Genomic DNA, 12,914 nt, shown 5'->3' with positions numbered 1-12,914 from the left:
CCCAACTACTGTGGCGAGTTTGACAATGCAGGCGCCATGATGAGCGTGGATGAAACCCTCATGTGTTCTTTCCAGGTGCGTGAGACCAGGGCTGGGAGGGAGGTGAACTTTCTGGGACGACCCCCCCCCTTCCATCCCCCCACAGCCCCTCTGAACAGCCCGGTCCCATCCTCTCCACAGATCCTTAAGCCAGCCGACAAGAACAAAGGCAAATATGGGCAGTTCAGTGGCCTGAATCCCGGCGGCCGCCCCATTACTCCACCCCGCAACTCCGCCAAGGCCAAGAAGTAACGGTCGCAGGCATGACTGATTGTACAGAAATCCTGGCTCCTCTTGGGGTCTCTGACACCCAGGAGGGCCTGTAGTTGCAGGGAACACCATACCTTGGTGTAATCTTCTTTTATAAGACAAAATCAAAGAGTCTGATCTCTTCTAGCCCTGACCTGTTCTCCCCCCACCCACCCACCCTCCAAGTTGGATCCTGGGTGGGGGAGCTAGGATGGGGAGAGGCAGGCCCCTTGGAGCAGGGAAGAAAGCTTGAGCCTCTTCTGGGCTCAGCTGCTCTCTCTCTCAGGCCAGGAGGTTGTGAGGACACCAGGCTCTGTGCCCTTATCTGGTCTTTTTTGAATAAATGTCAAAGCTGTATTCTCACTGGCCTATGAGCCTGCCTTTTGTCCAGGAATGACGCACGCCTGCTTCAGGATTAGGAATCTTTATTGAAGGAACAGGTGCTGCCCAGGCTGGCCCCAGAGCCAGCCCAGCGTGAAAGTAGCCAAGTTCTCCACCTCTATCAAGATGGTCACCCTCCTCAAGCACAGTTTAGGCCTTTTCCGGCACACACCAGGCAGAGGAGCAAACTCGCCAGCCTTTGCTCCTGAGGTGGCACAGCCATGGATGTACCCAGAACGGATTCAGCCTTCACCCTCACTGTCTTCTGCTAATACTGGGTTGGGCTCAGAAGGGGGCTCTGTCGGGGCCAGTACAGAGCCAAAGAACAGGGAACGGAACTAGGAGCAGAGAGAAAAGCTGCACTGAGTAGAGGCCACGCTCCAAACTGGGCCATTGGGCCAGGACTGAAGACCCCGCCTCCCCACCCCCCACAGGAGCACACAAGGGACCAATCCTTTGGTTCACCTTTTTTAGGGGAGGGGTCCCAGGCACTATGTTAGGGTCTGCCTCCTCTTCATCTGACACAGGGGAGGGAGTCTGGGGGGCCACAACTTCCCCATCACACACGGTAGTTTCCATGGCGATCATGTAAGAGTCAATGTCATCTTTGGCAAAGTTGTCCAGGTGTGTCGTGCTGCCAGAAAAAGGCCCAGAGCTGGGGATGGGTGGTGGGCTGAAGGCCACTCCCTGATGCACACGGGCTGGAAGGCCTCCATCTGGACAATGGCTGAGGCCTTTGGGAAGGCCAGCCTTGCCACTGCCAAGGAAGGGGGAGAAGCTGGACCAGATGGGTGAGGAGAGCTGCCCTCACCTGTGAGGCCCCTGACCAGGCTGACAAGGCTCCTGGGAGCAGAGGTCAGGCTCAGAGAGGGTAGCTAGGACAAAATGGCCATCCAGCAGCGAATCCTCGATGGTGAAGATGGCTGGCCTGGTGGGGAGGCACAAGAAGGACCCTTGGCACTTGGCACAAGCAGGAGGGGGCCTGGACCCCAGAGCAGGGCCTGGCCTGAGAGGCAGGTGGGGGACAGTCCAAGCTACCTGCCAGGAGCATCAAAGTGGATGTTGAGGGGCAGGTTAGCAGACTCGGCAAAACTCAGGAGGCCCTGGAAGAGCAGAGCAGACATCAGAGCCAGCGGCCAGAGTGGGGCTGCCCCTGGGGTTGGGGGGGGGGGGGAGCCACAGGGGGTGAGGCCTCACCCGGAACTCTTTGAGGCAGAAGGTGATAGACGCTCCCTCCTGGGCCTGCAGCTGCTGGAACTCGTCCTCGCTGAGGCTCATCTCTGTCATCATGGCCCTGGCGGCATCTGGGGGAGGAAGTGGGGCCTCTGTCCCAGCCTCCCACCCCCCCCAGCAGGAGCCCAACTGCCCCCCCAGGCCCACAGCCCTCCTCACCTGTGTCCTCCTCCAGGTAGCTCCGGAAGACCACGCGGCGGCCCCGGCTCACGCCCAGCGTCACCTCTGCCAGCGCAGGGGCGAAGGGCGCCACGGCTTCCATCAAGACCCTGCCAGAGCCCGAGCCCCCCCGCGATGGGTCAGAGGAGCCTAACCCTAACCCCGCCCACCCCCCTGGCCCCCTGCTGCTCACCGGGCCGGGGCGCGCAGCACGTGCAGACACTGCTCAGGGTCGAAGACGGCCTGGAGGGACTCGCACTCCTGGAAGGACAGGTTGTGGGTCTTGGTCACACCTGGGGGGAGGGGCACAGCTGGGGTGAGTGGGGGCGGAGCCACAGCCCCTCCCCCGGCCCTCCCCGGCCGGCCCCGCCCCCACCGTGCTTGCAGTGCAGCTGGATGACCAGGCGGCTGCTCTCGGGGCTCAGGGTGATGCAGCAGCGCTCCACCGTCTTCTCCAGCGCCGCCAGCGAGCGGAACACGGACAGGAAGGACTGCGGGGGGGGGGGGCACGGCGCGGCCATGAGCGCGGCGGCAGGCCGCCCTGCCGGCCCCGGCCCCGCCCCGCGCCCCGCCCCGCGCCCCCACCTTCATGAGGACCTTGCAGCGAGGCGTCTGCGCCTGTGGGGGCCGAGCCGCCTGGTAGTGCTGGAAGAAGAGCGGGGCGAAGAGGAAGCACGCGAAGGCCGAGCGCGATGCGTTCACCGTGCGCAGCGACAGCTGGGGGGGAGGTCAGGGGTCAGCGGCCAGCGCGCCTAGCTCCCCCACCCCCACCCCCCGTCGCCGGCGCGCCCCCTCACCCCGTCCTCCAGCGGCTCGAGGTACAGCTCGTCTCCGACGCGCGACAGAGAGTGCGCGGCCTTACCCAACACTGCGGGAGAGGCGGGGGCGTCAGAGGGCAGAGGCCGTGACCTCCGACTCCGACCCCGACCCTCGCCCGCACTCACCCCGCACATTTCCCCCCGTCACGAGGCACTTCATGTTTCCCGGCTCGGCCTTCGCCCGCCTTAAGCCGCCCTGGGGCCCCAGCACCGAGGGCCGGCTCCCTTCCCACACGCAGGGCCTCGGTGCCGGCCCGGGCCCGCCTCGCCCTCTCATTGGACCGTGCGCCGCTGGCGCAAGACGTCGCCATCACGTGGGCGAGAAACCAGCCTATCCTCGCCGCGACCCGTACCACGTGATAGGAACCCAGCGTCCCGCCTCGCGTCACGTGACGAAACAGACCTGGCGCCGTCATTCGTCCTCGTCACGTGATCTCGCCCGTTATCTGCCTGGGGAAACGTAGCGTCATCCCTACGTCGGGGGCGTGATCTCTCTACAGCCCCGCCCCCGGAAGGCGCAAGCGAAGATGCCTCTGTTCTTTGGTGCTTTACATCCACCCTTTCAAACACCAGAGCCCCCGTCACGTGGCCAACGTGCAGATTGAGAAACTGAGGCTCACAGGTGCTCTTGGAGGAAATGCAGCCTGAGCCCTGGGAGGGGCTGTGATTGCGGTTCTCGTGCCTTTCCCTGAGACGTTGTCCTTGCTCATTTTCAGTTGCTTCCCTTTAGCGGCCCTAAAGGGCTGCTTGTCAGGTTTCTTTGTGTGCCTGGAGCCCAGCACTGCGCCCTCATGCAGCAGGTGCGTAATTAAATACTTCTGGGAGGAACGCGTGAAGGATCCATCACCCTTCAGGGGAAGTCGGACTTCCGTCACTCCAGCCAGGGGGCTGGGGTCCCTGGGCCCCCCCCCGCCCCGACTCCCGTCTGCCCAGTGCAGTCGGGGACAGGTGGGGGGAGGGGCTGGAGAGAGAAGGGCCCCTCCAGTCGAGTTGGCATGAGGGTGACCAGGGACCCACAGTAGCATGAGGACCAGAGAATCCCCCCTCAGCCACCTGCTCCCCTGGGGGTAAGAAGGGAGGGAGGAGGGGCTGAGGGAAGGACCAAAACATACTGTGTGTAGGAGGGACCATCCAGAGCAATGACCCCTTCAGGTCAAGTAGAGTCCAGTTGGGTCAATAAGCGTCCTGAGGGCCTGTTAGCCGAGTCTTGTGCAGAGAGATGCAAAGAAAGGCCCAAACAGCCGATTCTGCTCTGGAGAGGCGCTCCCAACAGGGGAGGAGACATTCACCCCAGGAATGTGCAGGATAAACTGCGGACAGTCTTAGGTAGAAGGGCTAAGAAAGAAGGCTCAGGAGGGGGAGGGGAGCCTATTGTAAGGGCGTGCCCTGTTTAGACCTCAGCAAAGTTAGAGACAAGGAAAGGGTAGCCTTGAGTCCCTTTACTTGTACTGGAACCATTCCACACCAGCCAAAGGATTTTGAGGCCTCAGTAAATCAATTGAACACGAAAAAGCCAGCAGACACAATGACCTTGCACCCAGGGCACTGACTTCATCTGTACCTGGGCCCAGCTCCTCATTTTGCATAAGACCCAACAGGAAATTTGGGAAATGTAACCATAAGTTATGGTGAGAACCCAGCTCTGAACCAGGAAGAAGGGTTGCACAGCACCTCTTCCCAGTCTGGGAGATGACCAACCAACAGTAGAAGCCCCTAGGCTTCTGTCAGTCTCAGTATCACTCTACCAAGCTTGAGCTGGAGACAGTGCAAGCTGGGGCTGCCCATGGGGGGGGGCGGCGCTGGCACTGTCCTGGGCAGACCTGCCTGGCAGCAGATGGACCCGTCCAGTGGAGGCACCACACCCTTCACTGAAATGCCCTGTCCTACAGGGATCCTGTCCATCATTGTGTCCACTCAGAGGCTTCGTAGGCCCTTACATTCTGGAGTTGTGAGTTGCCTCAGCCACATGTCTTTTCTACACTAGCATTGAGCTTTTTCTGTGATCACTCTGCCATAAGGAAGCACACTGGTGGGGGCTCGTGAACTGCAACATTAGCAGTCACTCTTAGAATCAACAAGAAAAAAGGGGAAGGAAGCCCCACCCCCTGTCTAGCAGTAGCAGGTCTCAGACTACACTATAACAGAGTGATCATGAGAACAATCTGGTCCTCGGTGAGAAAGAGAGGAGTCGATGGGAGGGGCAGGTCAGGTGAACAATACATGTGTTCGATAAGCCCAAAGATCCCAGCTACTGGGGCAAGAACTCACTGGGGGGAAAACTGGAAAGTAGCCTGGCAGAAGCCAGATACAGAGGAGCATCTCACACCACACACTAAGATAGCTCCAGAGAAGTTTGAAATGTCAGCATAAAGGGCAGCATCCTAGAGAAGAGTAGAGGAAATTATCTGTCAGAACTCTGGATGGGAGAGTTCATGGCCAAACGCTAGAGGGCTCACAGGCACTAAAACGTGTAATTCTGATTACATAGATTTAAAAGGTGTTGCACAAATCATCAAAAATCTTTGCACCAAATGTCTGGCAAAGTTCTCATCTCTGAGATATATAGGGAACTGAGCCAAATTAAAAAGAATCATTCTCAAATTGATAGTCAGCACTGGGCTTGGAATCAGGACTCATCTTCCTGAGTTCAAATTCAGCCTCAGATATTTTCTAGCTGGGTGACCCTGGATAAGTCACTTCACTCTACCTCAGTTTCCTCATCTGTAAAATGAGATGGAGAAGGAAATAGCAAGCTACTCTTGTATCTCTGCCAAGAAAACCCCAAAAAGAGTCAGGGGTAATCAGGCACAACACAACAACAAAGGATGTGAACAAGTTATTTTCTTTTTTTCTTTTTGGAAGGCATTTGGGGTTAAGTGAGTTGCCCAAGGTCACACAGCTAGTTTTGTGTGTGTGTGTTAAGTGTCTGAGGCCGGATTTGAACTCAGGTCCTCCTGACTCCAGGGCTTGTGCTCTATTCACTGTGCCACCTAGCTGCCCTGAACAAATTGTTTTCAGAAAAAAAGAAATCCAGGCTATCGACAGCCATTTAAAATACTGCTCTAAATCACTAATAATTAGAGAAATGCAAATTATAAATTAAAACAACTCTGAGATACCACCTCATACAGTTTGACTAAGTTGACAAAAAAAAAAGGGGGAAAATGACAAATGCTGGTTAAAAGCAAGTAATTAAATGCACACCATTGGTATTGTGAACTGTACCAGTCAGTCTGGGAAGCAACATGGAATTCTATAAAACTGCCTATTTTTCGACCTAGTACTACCAATACTATGGAGGGCTACATCCCAAAGAGATCAAAGAAAGAGGAAAAGGACCCATATGTACAAGAATGTTTCTAATAGCTCTTTTTGTGGTGGCAAAGAATTGGGAATTGAGGGGATGCCTATCACTTGGGGAATGGCTGAACAAGTTGTGGTATATGATTGTGGTGGGATAGTATTGTGCTGTAAGAAATGATGAAGGGTAGCCATGTGACCTTGGGCAAGTCACTTACCCCCAATTGCCCTGCCTCACCCCCTGCAAAAAGAAAAAAAAAAGAAATGATGAAGGGATTGAATTCAGAAAAACCTAGGAAGACTTACAAGAACTGATGCAGAAAGAAGTGAACAGACCAAGGAGAATAATTATACAGTAACCATATTATGAAGAGAATCCTCTGTTCAACACAATGACCAGCTAGAATTCCAGAAGACTTGCCATGAAACATGGTATCCACCACCAGAGAGCAAGCTGACAAACTCTGAGTGAAGATTAAAGCATGTTTTCCTTCCTTCCTTTCTCTCTATCTTTCTCTCTTTTCTTCCTTCCTTCCTTCCTTCCTTCCTTCCTTCCTTCCTTCCTTCCTTCCTTCCTTCCTTCCTTCCTTTCTTCCTTCCTTTCTCCCTCCCTCCTTCCTTTTTTTCTTTTGTAAGAACATGAATAATGAGGGAATTTATTTTGCATGACTTCATATTTGTAATGGGTTTGGGTTTTGGGTTTTTTTTTTTGCCTTTTCAAATGGATGGAGGAAGGGAAGAGATCATTCAAAACTGAAAGTAAAATAAAATTTACTTAGAAAAAAATACACTTGTTGCTTTAAAAAAAAGTCACCAATTGAATTACTTCTAGAATCAAAGTTGGTAGTCACCCCCTCCATAGAATTAGCCTGCCCTGTGAGTGCCAGTTGGGGTGGTGAGCCAAGAGGGGGAGCTATATTATATGTACTTGACATTTGATAGCTGTGTGACCCTAGGCAAGTCACTTCACCCTGTTTGCCTCAGTTTCCTCATCTGTTAAATGAGTTGGAGAAGGAAATGGCAAACCGCTCCAGTGTCTTTGTCAAAAAAACCTCAGATGGGGTTATAGAGAGTCAGCCACGAATGAAAAACAACAGAATAGTAAATTGCGAGGACTTTGATTATGTCTTTGTATCTGCAGCACCTGGGATGGTACCTGGTACACAGCAGGTGCTCAATAAATGCTTGGTTAGCTATGGACAAAGGGGGCAATTTCAGAGTCAAAGACCATAGAGGTGATAGAGCTTGGAGAGATGGTGAGGTCTTGCGTGAGAGTACCCTGTCCTTTACTCCTTCAGTTTCCCCCTGCCATGGCCTTGTCGCTGTGGTACAGTGTTTCCTGGCCCCTTCCTCACCCTGCAGAGTAAATAAAGGCATCCATCAATAAGGTAGCCTGCTTAGAGATCCTTCTGGAAAGGCTGGCCCTAAGCAACCACGAGAACTCTCATTTCCTTGGACTTTGCGGGCCTCTACTGAGTCACCACCCCAAGGCCCAGAATGATCTGTCGCCTCATGTTCTGGGAAGCCCAACAAAGGGGGCTTTTAAGCCGGAGCCAGCGCTGCCCCCTCCTTCCTTCTGCTCTCCTTGCTCCCAAGGAGTCTCCACACAGCCCCTGGGCGCTCTGGCTCTTGTCTGACATTGTTGATGAATGGGCTGAGAAGCTTGCTCCTGAGGGATGCCCTTCTTTTGGTCTCAGAGACTCGCTGTCCATGAATAAGCATGTGGAGGGATGCCATTGACCTGAGTAGGGTGAGAATACATGCCCAAAGGGGCACTGATCTGCAAGAAGAGACAATTAACTCCTTGCTGACCCCACAAGGAAATCTCCGAGTTGTCAGACAGCAGGCCCTCGATGGTGGCACTCCACTGATGAGCTCCTGAGCCTTGGAAGCTTTCCACTCAATCCAACCAGCATTGATCACTATACAGCACCTGCTATGCTATGTCCAGGCGAATTCCAAAAGCAGAGGTTACTCCCCAGCTCTGACATCGGACATCCTAGAGTCTCTCCCACTTTTGACGTTCTGTCCCCAAATTGGAGAATTGGAAGGGACCTCAGCAGCCATCCTGTCCAGCCCATCCCCAGAAGGAATCTCCACTAAGACATGCCCAGAAGTGTGCTCATAAATATTTCATAGCCACCTGTCTGTAGGACACACTTTTTAGTTTAATTGGCATCATTAACATTTTCTCCATCATTCCATCACAGTCTAGGCAACTAACAAAACAATCAGTTAAGCCCCAGTTTCTGCGGTATAAATGCTCTAATTGTCTCAAGAGCCAATCAGGAGCCTCTGCCTGAAGCCCTCCCAGGAGGAGGAGGTAGTCCCTTGTGCTCAGGGACAGCACGGACCATTACCTTAAGTCTAAAGCTGCCTCTTTGTGTTGTCCTCACTGCTCCTAGTTCTGCCTCCTGGGGCCCTCTTCCACATGAGGGCCCCTCTTTGCTCCACAAGTCACTGTTGTGACTTCTTTCACTCAGTCCTCCCATGACAGAGACTCAAGGGCCTTCACATCCTGGTGCCCTCCCCTGGTTACTCCTCAACTTCTCTATCAAGATCTTTCTCAAGCTGGGGTGCCCAGAATAGAACACAAGCCGCTTCTGATGCAAGATGGCGCTCACTTGTGGGCTGCCCCACCCAACTGCTGAACCTTCCCATCATCGTCCCACACACTCGCCTTACACCGTATTGTCACATCTTTGACATCACCCCTCAGCTGCTTGTGATTTTTTTTTTAAAGCAATTGGAGTTAAGCAACTTGCTCAAGGTTACACGCACGGCCAGTTATTTTGTGTGGGAGTTAAGTATCTGAGGCCGGAACCGATCCTGGGTCTCCTGACTCTAGGGCCGACGCTCTTACTCACTGTACCACCTAGCCGCCCCTTGCTTGTGATTTTTTGAACCTGAGTGTAAGAGTCAGCATTTACCCCTATCGAATTTCTTCTGATTAGATGTAGCTCATTGTTCTGGCCTGTAAATCTTAAGTCATGACTCTGTCACCCAATATACTTATGAGGGTCCCTCCTGGGTCTGACTGCCTGTTGTGTTGTGATTTTAGATCTCAAGACAGGTCACACCCATGGGAGGGACTTCAGTGCTCTGGAGGGCATGGGGGTGGGGAGTGATGGGGGGTGGGGGGCATGAGCTTTTTCAAGGGAAAGGATCATGAAGGTCAATTCTGTTCAGTAGTGGGCCGTGGAGGGGTGGGTTCCTGGCTGAAGAGGGGGCACAAGGACTTACTTGATGAAACCTGGACCACTGCTGCCACCGGACCTCCTTGGAGCTGGAAAGAGGTAAGTGAGGACAAATTAAAGGCAGTTCTACTTCCCACAGTGGGGGAGGAAACCAATGAAACTCATTATCCCAAGATGTGGTCCAGGCTGGAAATAGAAATCATTTCACAAAAGTTTTAGATAAATCCATGGATGACAGCCCCATTAATGAGTTAGTGAGGGAACCACAAGGCTGGGACCCATGCCTCCCAGGGGAGGGCAAGCTTGGCCTCTCCCACTCCAGCCCTTGGGACTACCCTAGCCCTCCATGCTGGTCAAACACTCCTTCCTGCTAGCGGCCTTGCTTGATGTTCTGAGGGAAGCAGGACACACAGATTCTCTCCATTTTACAGATAAGTTTGGTGAGTTTCAGAGAGAGGAAGGGTCTCACCCAGGGGGCAAAGCCCCACATGGCAGATTTCAGGGCTCTCAGACTTCTAGACTGTACCTCAAGTCTCCAAGAACAAGCAGAGCGTGAGATCATGGGGTGATGAAAATAACCAATGTGCATGTAGTGCTGTACAGTGTGAAAAACAGCACCCAGGAGAGCTCATTGAGACACAAAGCCCCAGAGGAGGAAATGCACATTGGACTGATGCGGAAACAGGCTCAGAAAAGATGTCAAAGGCAGAATTTGAACCCAGGTCTTTCTAATTCTAAGCATCTTATGGGCTAAAGCTGGCCATGTTTCCAGGGCCAACTCTTGTCTTTCTGCATTCACTCATTCCTGCTTAGGCAATGCCAAGGGACAAATAGGCGACTTGGGCAAAGACCTGGCCGGGACTATCCTCCACAAGGCCAGAAGAGGGCGATAGACACCAGCGCTAGTTCTGGATCCCCCAGTTGCACCCAGCACCAACATCCATCCTGGGTTCATTGATAAGGAAGGTTCTGCCGTGTGGCCAGAGCCAGGTGAAGTCCTGGGATGAGCACAGGCTACAGTTCCCCCACCCTGGCTAGAAAAATAAAAGCACACAAGTCTGTGCTCCTTGTTTCATTCCTTCAACAGCATCAAAGGTGTATCGGCTGGAACCCCCAAGCCCCTTCCCAAAACTAATGTCAAGACCCCACACAAACACAGGTGATAAACAGGGAGCTTGGCATCCAGGGAGAAGTTGGACTTGTAACCAGCTCTTCTGGGAGGACCCTGCTGACCCCAAACCTCACAGGAATGTCCAGAAGCCTCTGTGAACAATATGGTATAAGGCAGACCCTCGCATAGTGTGGTCCTTGCCTGAGAGTCTCCTGGCACTCGAGTTCACCCTGGATGAGAGCAGAGTGTAGAATGAGGGGAGGCTTAGGGACCAGAGCCTTGGGCCCCCCCCCCACCCCAGCCTTTCCCGCCCTTAGCAGAATGGGGGCTCCCCTCCAATCTCAACCTTCTTGGTTTCCTCAGCTGTCATCCTGCCTCTCTGATTACTCCGGGTCCAGCCCAGCCTCCTCCAGGAAGCTCTCCCTGATACTCCAGTCCTTAGGGTCTTCTCCCTCCAAACTCCTCAGGGAGTGCCTGGTGATGTCTGCAGAGTATCTATGTGTCCCACGACTCCATAAGCTGCTCAAGGGCTGGGACCACACTTCTTTCTCTTGTAGCTAAGTCTCCAGTAGGTACCCAGTAGAGACTGGGTGATGGGTTGATTTTCTGTCTCTTCCCCTTTCCGGATGCTACTGCCTCCTCCACAACCTCAGGAAGGCTGTTCCTGGCCCTAGCTCCCCCTTCCTGGGGCCCCTGGCCCCTAAGGAGGCCCAGGCAATGTGCAGGTTGGCAATAGAAGTCTGGGGAGGGAGGGAAGGAGGAGAGGATCAGGTGGCAGCCAGTGACTCAGCAGTTGAGGATAAGGATCTCCTACCCCCAGGAAAGGCAACCCCCACTCCCTACCAGGGGAGACCGAGTCATGGAGCCTGGGGGGTAGGCTGGCTGGGCAGAGGAGAATGGATTTGGACCTGGCACAGGTGGTGGGGGGAAGGGGGGGGTTCCTACATTCCTGCATTCAGGACCCACCCACCCAAACAGATGGAGTCCAAGAGAGAAGAGAGCCTGGGAGGAGGGAGTCTCCCATCTCAGATTCTTCTGCTAAGCTGGGGAGAGGTCGGGAAGGGCCTGGGTTGGTCCAGGTGTTTGTGTCAGGGCCAGGGGGGACACGGGGCAGGGCCAGGCAGGGCAGAAGGTGAGCTAAGCAGAGGCCCTGCTGCCCGCCTCCTGGGGTTTCCGGTGACATCACAGTCAGCCCAGGGCAAGGCAGGGCTGGCAGCCCTCGGCTCCTGGCTCCTTCCCTCCTTGGGAAAAGGGAAAGTGTGTCAGGGCTGGCAGCCGCAGGAACACATTCCTGATGGGTTTCCTTCCCCTCCCAGCCTCCCCACCCTCCTGCCCTCAGCTGCCTCAGTCACTACCGGCACGCCACCACAAATGCCAAGTCTCATGAGCTGGGGGAGGGGGGGCTGAGGGAGCACCCCGAAGCAGCATCTCTAGGGTCTTTGGGTTTGGCTCCCTTAAGAGATAACCTCCCCACCTCAGTCGCTGCCCTGGAAACTCCCATCTACCAGGGGTGGGCAAGGCCTTAGAGCCACCTCACCAAGACTCCTTCCTCCCCTGGTCAAGGACAGCTCCCCCAGCCCTCCTCACACACACCCCTGTTCTGCATTTGCCATAGGACCCTGGACTGTGGAGACTGGCAGAGGCCAGCAAACCCCTCCAAGCCCCCAGGATAGGACCTTGAGACCTAAGGAATGGACACTAGCTATCGTTAGAGGAGCAAGGACACGGCCCCAGGCTCCGTGACTCCTCCCCACACCTCACTCCTTGTTAGCTATGCTCACATCTTATTCTGATGCAGGGGCACCTCCAGCTATCTGAAAGGTCATATCAGGAGACCCAGACCCAGAGCATGGCTCTGCGGGGACAGAGCTGGTTCCCAAGGCACAAGAAGGACGGGGATAGGGCCTGGCTCTTATGAGGATGTCAGGGGAGGAGATGAAGACCCTTGGGGCAGGGCGGGAAGAAGACTGAGGGGCAGGCTGGGGCGGAGATGAGAGGGGGGAGGGACTTCGTCCATATGGTCCTCAGATGAGGCTGCAGACAACACCTAGGCAAAAAGGGGAACAGAGTGGGTTCAAGAAACAGACGGCGCCTAATCTGGCACAGGGACCGTGCTGGGCCTCTCCCTTTCTCTCACTCCTTCCTCTCTGTCTCTCTGTCTCTTCCCCCCTCCCTTTCCTTCTCCTGGTCTTTCCTATTTCTCTCTTCTCCCTTTCTTTCTCTCTCCCCCTCTCCCTTTCCTTTTCTTTATTCTCTCTCTCCCCCTCCTTGTCTTTCCCTGTTTCTCTTCTCCCTTTCTTTCTGTTCTTCCTCTCTGTTTCTCTCCCTTTCCTTATCTTTTCCTCTCACTCTCTCTATTTCTCTCCTCTCTGACCCAAACAATAAGCTAACCATTTCTTGTCTTGTCTCAATGATAATTTCATCTTT

At 54.3% G+C, this 12,914-nt stretch overlaps 1 protein-coding gene and 1 long non-coding RNA gene across 3 annotated transcripts; one reads left to right on the top strand and one right to left on the bottom strand.

Moving 5' to 3' along the window:
- LOC138144918 (uncharacterized) lies at positions 1–651 on the top strand. The gene is made up of 2 exons (XR_011164041.1): positions 1–75; positions 181–651. It is a non-coding gene; the product is annotated as an uncharacterized lncRNA (long non-coding RNA).
- Positions 652–696: 45 nt separating this feature from the next.
- RAD9A (RAD9 checkpoint clamp component A) lies at positions 697–3,183 on the bottom strand. 2 transcript variants are annotated; one of them, XM_069066486.1, is made up of 11 exons: positions 3,006–3,183; positions 2,859–2,929; positions 2,659–2,778; positions 2,438–2,552; positions 2,255–2,354; positions 2,062–2,171; positions 1,867–1,973; positions 1,708–1,772; positions 1,481–1,597; positions 1,135–1,303; positions 697–1,007 (listed from the first exon to the last, which is right to left on the bottom strand). In XM_069066486.1, the coding sequence occupies exons 1-11, from the start codon at positions 3,154–3,156 to the stop codon at positions 912–914; spliced, it is 1,221 nt and encodes a 406-aa protein (XP_068922587.1). In that variant the 5' UTR covers positions 3,157–3,183; the 3' UTR covers positions 697–911. The 2 variants fall into 2 exon arrangements, with proteins under 2 accessions (XP_068922587.1, XP_068922586.1); XM_069066485.1 differs by having other exon boundaries at positions 2,647–2,778; positions 3,006–3,182.
- Positions 3,184–12,914: the final 9,731 nt, after the last annotated feature.

The sequence above is a fragment of the Petaurus breviceps genome, unplaced genomic scaffold (genome assembly GCF_028583685.1).
Source record: "Petaurus breviceps papuanus isolate PSGF00001 unplaced genomic scaffold, PetGlider_PUasm1.0 90721, whole genome shotgun sequence".
Classification (NCBI taxonomy): domain Eukaryota; kingdom Metazoa; phylum Chordata; class Mammalia; order Diprotodontia; family Petauridae; genus Petaurus; species Petaurus breviceps.
This window is presented reverse-complemented; position numbering and strand designations above follow the sequence as displayed.

Bases quoted from the DNA above. Each gene is read 5' to 3' on its own strand.
- RAD9A (XM_069066485.1), bottom strand. From the start codon at position 3,156: ATGAGAGGGCGAGGCGGGCCCGGGCCGGCACCGAGGCCCTGCGTGTGG. The intron at 1,974-2,061 runs GTGAGGAGGGCT...TTCCTCCCCCAG, and splicing joins CTACCTGGAGGAGGACACAG to ATGCCGCCAGGGCCATGATG. The intron at 1,008-1,134 runs GTGAACCAAAGG...CTCTGCTCCTAG, and splicing joins GGACCCCTCCCCTAAAAAAG to TTCCGTTCCCTGTTCTTTGG.